Source organism: Engystomops pustulosus, chromosome 9, assembly GCF_040894005.1.
Source record: "Engystomops pustulosus chromosome 9, aEngPut4.maternal, whole genome shotgun sequence".
Taxonomy (NCBI): domain Eukaryota; kingdom Metazoa; phylum Chordata; class Amphibia; order Anura; family Leptodactylidae; genus Engystomops; species Engystomops pustulosus.
This window is the reverse complement of record NC_092419.1, coordinates 25,229,127-25,237,471: the sequence shown is the minus strand read 5'-3', so window position 1 is coordinate 25,237,471 and position 8,345 is coordinate 25,229,127. Positions and strand designations below refer to the sequence as shown.

General features: G+C 40.9%; 1 protein-coding gene across 1 annotated transcript; it reads right to left on the bottom strand.

The window, feature by feature from the left end:
- Window positions 1–6,817: 6,817 nt before the first annotated feature.
- LOC140076420 (olfactory receptor 6C74-like) lies at window positions 6,818–7,810 on the bottom strand. Its single transcript, XM_072122950.1, has one exon. It carries the CDS (start codon window positions 7,808–7,810, stop codon window positions 6,818–6,820), a length of 993 nt encoding a protein of 330 aa, XP_071979051.1.
- Window positions 7,811–8,345: the final 535 nt, after the last annotated feature.

Below are 8,345 nucleotides of genomic sequence, written 5' to 3'. Positions count from 1 at the left end.
AGGTGCACATCTCGTTATATACATGATCATGTGATGTGATTATATCCTTGATCAGATGAATATAATCACATTTGGAGTGAAAAATGGCCTCAAATGTCAAATCCTCAACCTTGCCGTATAACGTGACACCCAGTTAAAAATAGAATTTATAAATGTGCATTCTTTAAAGATCAAAATAAAAATTGTATAAAGACCATTGAGGAAGATCTACTAAAAAAGGCCACAAACACTACATAACATACATAGAAGATCTATATAGTGACTTCCCCTGGAGGATCATGAAGAATAATAATCTTTATATTTATATAGCGCTATCAAATTCCATAGCGCTTTACAAATCAAATGTAATAAGTAGTAGAAACCAGCAGTTAAATAATTAAATGTATAGTCCGTGCTCTGTAAGTACTAATGGTTAATAGTTTGTCTGATGTTTCCACAGAACAGAAGAGACTGTAGAGGAGTATATGTAACAGCATGAGGTGCAGAGAGAAAGTTCTACAGAATTACAGGCTGGGTGGGAGGGGCTAATAGGTAACAGGGGAGATATTGTACCTCACTATTCTGTGTAGGAAATTCTATACTTATACACTAAGCTTCACACAGAGATCACTGTCATACGACCTCCCTCCCCTCCCTCCTGAGTGAGCAGGGAGCTGTATCTACTATTGAAATGAAAAAAAAAATTGTAAGAGGAATTGAGAAAAAAGATGGCAGAAAAATCATCACCATGTTATATAACACAAGTTATAAATAAGTAGGTTGGTTATAGGTTGTTACGATTGTGAAAGTACTCAATATTTTTTCTATCATTGTGAACCTCTTTGTCCTAGTTAAAAACGGTGTAGTTTTGAAGGGGTATATATTAGGAGGTATATAGCTTTGAAGGGGTATATATTAGGAGGTCTATAGGGGTATATAGCTTTGAAGGGGTATATATCAAAATGCAGCTACTCGAGGTGTAACCTAAGGAAACAGCTACAGGGGAATGTATTATGGTCATCAGCTGGATGTAATATTATACTGGAAGAAATAAAAGACAGTCATAATAATAATACAATAGAGTGTAGATGTTTTCCACCACACACCAGACACCGGCTCTTGTACATCTCCCTGCCCTTTAGGATGAGATCCTGAGTGATGTACACAAGAGACATCCAATGGAGCATACAAATCTTATTCTGAAACCTCTACAGTGCATTCATAAATAACCATAAACCTTAAAAGAATTGTTTCCTATGTAGGATGTTGGTGCAAATGATATCTCCATGACTCCACAAGATTGGGAGATCATTGTACCCCTAATGAATGGAGGTAGGCCCAGTTCACATCTCTGGTAGGGTATGTCATTCATATATTGTAATCAGGGGCGTAACTTGAGGGGGTGCAGAGGTTGCGGTCACACCAGGGCCCAAGAGGCTTCGGGGGCCCTTATGGTGTCACTTTCCCATATGAGAAGACTATTACTATAAACCATACATTATAGTCGGGGCCTGGCACAGACTTTGCACTGGGGCCCATCAGCTTCTAGTTACGCCTCTGATTGTGAGATAAAACCAGGAATGGTGGAACACAAAGAACGGTGCATGTGCATTAAACTCTACCTCTGTATAATCACTGGCTGTTTGCTCCATTGCCTACACAATGGAGTAGTTTTTACAGGCTCAACTTGTTGTAGACCTTGCTCATAGATGACATACCAAAGAAAATGTAGGACCTCGAGCATTGACTAGAGTCTATCCTCCCCAAGACACTGAAGAACGTGCTTTAGATGAGACATCAAGTCAGACAAAGAGATCAATGGCGCATATTTACTTACCCGGTCCATTCGCGATCCAGAGGCGCGTTCTCTCCACTGGATTCCGGTCCGGCTGAGATTCATTAAGGTAGTTCCTCCGCCGTCCACCAGCTGCGCTGAAAAGCATCTGAACACACTGGAGTGAAGGTAAGTGCAAGCTCCGCGACAGATTTTTTTTAAAATGTGGTGGTTTTTCCGTCGCGTGCATGCCAGCACCGATGCGCCACAATCCGATCGCGTGTGCCAAAATCCCGGGGCAATTCAGGGGAAATCGGAGCAAATCGGAAATATTTGGGTAACACGTTGGGAAAACGTGAATCGGGCCCTTAGTAAATGACCCCCAATGTGTCTTCTAGATAAACCACCGTACAGCAAAAAAAAAAAAAAACTTGCAAGGTGCAATGAAGCTTTACTCGCCCTCACTTAGCAACGGAAGTAAGCAGTGGCTAACTGTACAAGTGCAGGCTGCTAAGGAGCCATTCACATACAGGATTCAGGGCTGGCGGTAGGTCGGGGGTCAAACTGGGCAATTGCACAGGGCCCCATCTTCAAGGGGGACCCCTTACTGGTGATTCCTCACTGAAGGTCTTCAACATTTTTTGATGGGGGAGGCTGCAGAGAAATATTAAAGGGAAAGAAAGGAGAAAGGTCAGTAGTGTTTCAGGTCAATTAACTATGTTAGGCTGGGACCATTCGCCAGCACTTTACTGTATGTGCTGCTCCAACAACATGTTTGCTGGCAACAATAACATATTTTAGGGTATTTTCTGCAGCAAAGTAGCAGCAATCCAGTGCTGGGAAATGTATTCCCTGAAGATGTCAGAGTTTAGCATAATTTCTGCTGAAAAGTAGTAGCAGGCCAAAGTTGTACTCCATCTCCAGTCCTTAAATTATTATTTATTTTTTTTAAATGTTTTTATTATTTTAAAACAGTTCAGTAGTAATAGAGCATTGCGCTTGTTCTGCAGCCCAACAACATTTGGGAGTCATCATTGATAATAAGTTTGGAAGCTATAGGTGGTACTGGTCATCCAGTTGTCCCATATTTTGGTGAATCTATATACAGATGAGAGCTGGTAGGCCAGGATTTTTCGTATGTGCAGGTCATATTTACCTGTGCTATAACCTCATTGATATGGGGGGGGGGGGGGAGTTTCTACTGATTTCCAGTGTCTCATGATAACGAGTTTTGTTGCCATGAAGATGTGTCCGGTCACAATTCCGTACTTTATTGGAAAAGAGTCCATGTTGATGATGAGGAGAGCTCGGGCCGGAGATCTAGCTACCTCTTTTTTTGTTAGTCTGTCAATGATATTGTATGTAGCTGTCCATAGCGGTTGCATGTGGTCAGAGCTCCATAGCATATGAAGTAGGTCCCCCACATTGCTGCCGTTGCGCCAACACGTTGAAGGGACAATGGGGTAGATCTTGTGTAATAATGAGGGTGTGTAATACCAGTGTAGGTGTATTTTAGGGATTGCTTCCCGGTGGGAATGTCTTTTGATGTATAAGAATGAGGCTTTCCATTCTTTTTGAGATATGGTGGTTGCAAGATCTTTTAGGTGGCTGGAGCAATCCAGGAGCCTGAATGGCGATGGTCACGGCGATGGTCACAGTGCTTGGTATCAGGGGGAGGCCTGTCCACAGCCTGGGGTAGGAGAGTTGGCTGCTTCAGCAGCAGATTTGGAGCACAGTCCTGATGGTGGACCTCTGCTTCCTGGGATCTCTGTAGAAGATCCCTCTCTAGAAGATCTCTGCGAAAAAGACCTGGAACTTCCCAGCCACAAGGGGTTTTATCACCTTTGCTTGTGAGGTGGAAGCTTCCTTATCCAACCAACTTGCGTTTGCATTACAATGATACAGAATATCTGATTGGTTAACATTGGTTAGTAAGTAAAATGACAAAAAGTTTACATGGTCGTCTTGGTCTCCATCACTCCTCATCCATTAGTCTGAGGAGCGGCGAGGGGTCGGTCAGTACTGAGACCCCCACTGATCAGCAAGTTAGGCCCTATCCCGTGGCCCTATCCCATGTCTTTGTTGGAAAAGCCCTTTATGCATCTGTGGAAAGTTTTGGAAAAGATATTAAGCCACACCTTAAAGGGATAAAGGACTAAAAGGGATATTCTAATCTTAGTCATATGTCGCCGAGCTTTGGTGGTTGGAGTTATGGAAACTGCTGGATGTGGCTTTTCCAGGCTGTTTCCATAACTTCCAATGAGTAATGAAAATATCATAGCTGAATGCGCTACAGTGAGGGTATGGGCTATTCTCATCTCACAAACTTCTTTCATACCATGAATGGTCATCATCAATAGAATAGAAAGACTATGGGGCACATTTACTAAGGGTCCATAGACTGCATTTATGTCGGGTTCCCCGACTATTTACGATTTGCGCCGCATTTGACAGGGGTTTTTGGAGCACACAATCAGATGAAAGTGCCGAATTTCATGCGACACAAATCGGGGGGCATGGCCTTTGGACAACCCGACTGATTCGGACTGAGCGCAGGATTTAACATTCAGATTGCGTCACAAGCCCAAGCACTCACATGCACCGGGAAGAAGAAGGTGAACTCCAGCTGATCTGAGCGGGGAAGCGACACACGCAGGATATCGGGCGCACGATCTTGGTGAATAGCGCGAGAGTTCATCGTTGTCAGACAGTCCGGATCGGGGTTCGCAACAGGACCGGGTAAGTAAATGTGCCCCAATATGTTTGGAACAGAGTAAAACACAGATGCAATCATGATGAATGTATTATATTATTTAATCTCTATCTTCAGAATAGGGGATGTCCAGGGGGGGCTTTAACTGTTTTATATGCCCGAAAAAGTGTAAGTTGATCTGACTGATGGTGTCCTAATAAAAGAAAGTGATTTTTTACTGGAAAGTCTATGAGAGAGCCGAAATTTCTTGTTTCCTGATCTGCAATTTGTTTGTTTCTGAATGAATTTACTTAATTGGCAATGAGGGAACAGTTACAGATGTATTTGGATACATTTTGCAGTGAACATGCAGAGATCTATCCTCTCGGGTGTGTGATATCGGCTCAGAGGAGACCACTCGTAAACCATTGTTAGAGTTATTCCCACCCGGATGACACATTGCCTGGATGTTGTATATCATTATATCAGTAAGAATGGGCTTTTTCAGTGAAATGATGTAAATGTGATCATTTACATCCTTCACTGGATTTTGAAGTTTATCTATTCTGTACAAAAAAACCTCCAATACATCATATAAAAGGTATAAGTTTTGGATTCTGAAATTGGATAAAGTTATTCCGTGGACTTGGATGGTCCACAGGTGAACAGATGGATTGACCGGTGGGCACTTGAGCGAAATGGGAGCCGAGGCCCTGGAGTGATCCAGAAAGTGAGGGCAAGTTTAAATAGTCTATAGAAGTTGGTGCATCAGGGTTTGTAGTATTATTGGAATGGGGCCCAAGGAAGGTCAAAGTCTATAGCAGTGGTTCTCAACCTTCCTAATACTGGAGCCCTTTTATACAATTGTGTGACCCCAAACCATAAAATTACTTCTGTTGCTACTTCATAACTGTAATTTTGCTACTGGATTACAGGAGGAGGCCTTGAGTCGTGTCTGGTGAACTCTGTGCCGGGGTGATGGACTGGGTATCCACAGGACGGGCTCTGAGTGGCACCTCTGAACCCTGTGTTATAGGTTCATCAACACTGGTATATAGTATATTCTTTACAGGTTTATTTCTGTTATATTCATTGCAGGTACATATTTTTGTGTGTCGTAAATTTACTGCTGGTATGTTTTTGTTTTATTTTATTTATTGTGACACAGTCTTAATTGGGGATTGCAGTAAAGGTTTAGGCATAGGGCGGCTCAATCCAAAGTTTACACCGGGGCAGATAGTCATTGCTTCTCCATATTTAAACTGATGTTGTTCATTTCATGACATGAACTAGGGGGAAGAGTCTCACTTAAAACCCATGGGAAGTAAAAAAAATATATAAAACAAGAAAAAATATCCCTAGAATTGAATAAACAAAATCATAAGACATCCACATCTACATTAGTAGTTGCCCAATCTTTTAAAATAATCTTTCTAAAAATAATGATCCCTTGGGGTGAACACCATAACAGAAAAAAATACCCAAATGTCCAAACCCAGCCATAACAAATTAAATAAAAAGTGATCAAAAAGTCATGTATTTACCAAAAGAATAAAAATTAAAACGACGGGTCGTCTCGTAAAAAAAATGCAACTTTACACAAAATATACTGTATATATATACCCGAGTATAAAAAGTTAAAAGTGCTAGAATGTCAAAATGCTTCTTTTTTTCAAAAGGTTTTAAATCCTTTCGAAGTATTTACATAACTAAAATATTTAAATGTGGTGTCTCCATGATCAAACTCACCCAAAGAATTAAGGCAAAATATAATTCGGACCATTCAGTGAAAATTTTGTGCTGGCTAAAATTTTTTAAACAGATACTAGGTCCTGTACAGAATTACAGGCGGTCCCCTACTTAAGAACACCTGACTTACATACGACCCCTAGTTACAAACGGACCTCTGGATGTTGGTAATTTACTGTACTTTAGCCTTAGGCTACAATAAACATCTATAACACTTATCACAGGTGTCTGTAATGAAGCTTTAATGTTACTCCTGGTTCTTATGACAAACCAACATTTTTAAAATCCAATTGTCACAGAGACCAAAAAAAGATTTGGCTGGAGTTACAATTATTAAATATACAGTTCCAACTTACATACAAATTCAACTTAAGAACAAACCTACAGAACCGATCTTATACATAGTCTTGCAGTGTATTATGTAAGCAAAGAAATTCACTAGGATGAATTATCCGGTGGGATGAATATATGATATATGGTGGTATTTGTAACACATTAACCTAAAGTCGGTGTTTCACCGGTATAACTTGTTGTTTGGAAACAAGTTTATAAAGATAAAATAATAAAACAAAACATTTTGAGGATGTTTGGGTTAGTCCATCCTCATATTTTTACATAATTCTTTAAAACTGTAATAGTTTGTTCCCCAATAATATAAATTTTATCAATGAATTTAATTTCATTTGTTTTCGCCTTAGAGCAGATTTTACATCCTTATTTTTCAAGCTGTAGATTATTGGGTTCAGCATGGGGATTACAGCTGTGTTTAGTAAAGAGGACATTTTGTTGGATCCCATGTTGATCCCAGAAACTGTAAGTATGTATTGGAAAACGATAGAAAAATAGAACATCACAACCACCGCAATGTGTGAGGAACACGTGTAGAAGGCTTTACTTCTGCCGGCACTGGAGCTTATTCTTAAAATTGATGCAATAATGAAAACATAAGGAGTTACAGTCAAGAAAAGAGATATCGTCATATTCAAGTTAGCAACAATAAGAATGTAAAAGTCCAAATTTGAAGTGTCACTGCAGGTAATGTCCCGGATGGGCAACACATCACAAAAATAATGATCAATTTCATTGGAAATGTAACAAGTGAACCTTGAAGTGAACAAAGCTGTAGGAAAAAGCTCAAGGCACCCAAAAATCCAGGTGACCGAGGCCAGCAGGCCACAGAGTCTCCGACTCATGATAGTGTGATAATGTAGAGGCCTACAGATGGCCACATAGCGATCATAACTCATGGCGGCCAAAATGGAAAACTCACAACTGGTCAACATACAGAAAAAACATAACTGAGTCATACAGGCCAACTTGGAAACTGTGTGGTTTTGTGTCGCAATCATGATGAAGATCCTGTGTAATGCCGTAGTGGAGCTGGAGATGTCTATGATGGCCAAGTTGGACAGGAAGAAGTACATGGGAGTGTGCAGGTGGACATCAAGGCAGACCAGGAGTAGCATGGTCAGATTTACACCAACATCGAGGAGGTAAATGAGAAGAACCAGGAGAAAAATGAGAACTTGCAGTTCAGGAGCATCAGAGATACCTTTAAGTCTGAAGCCTTCTATCATGGTCTGGTTTATGGGACTGAAAGGTGGATTTGGATTCATCCTATAGCAGTGTACAGACACATATCAACTCACCTCAAAATATTCAAGCTAGTTTCCTCAATGTCAATAGACCTATTTTGATATGGCGTTGTTACTTTTATTGGCCTTTACTTGAAATCCGGTACAGACTAATCCTAGAACTGGTTTCGGAATATATCCATATTCAGTCCAAGAAAAATGGTCCACGTGGTCACTGCGATTCCAGGAGGACCAGCTGTGTTCAGCGCTGTGAGGATGATGAACGGAGCTCAGTTCAGTGTAGTTGATCTGGGGAAGGCATCAATCACATGAACCATATTTCCTGTTCTGAAGGTGACCATCAGAAACCAGTACTGAGTGCCGGACCACAATGATGTGACACTGATAACACTTCTCCTTAACTGCCCAGTGTTAAGAAAATGGAGCACCTTTACTAAGGGTCCGCACGGCGCATTTTCGTCGGGTTTCCCGACTATTTCCGATAGGTGGGATTTTTAGGCGCATTTAGGTGGGGTTTTTGGCAAACGTGATCGGATTTTGCATGCAACACAAATTG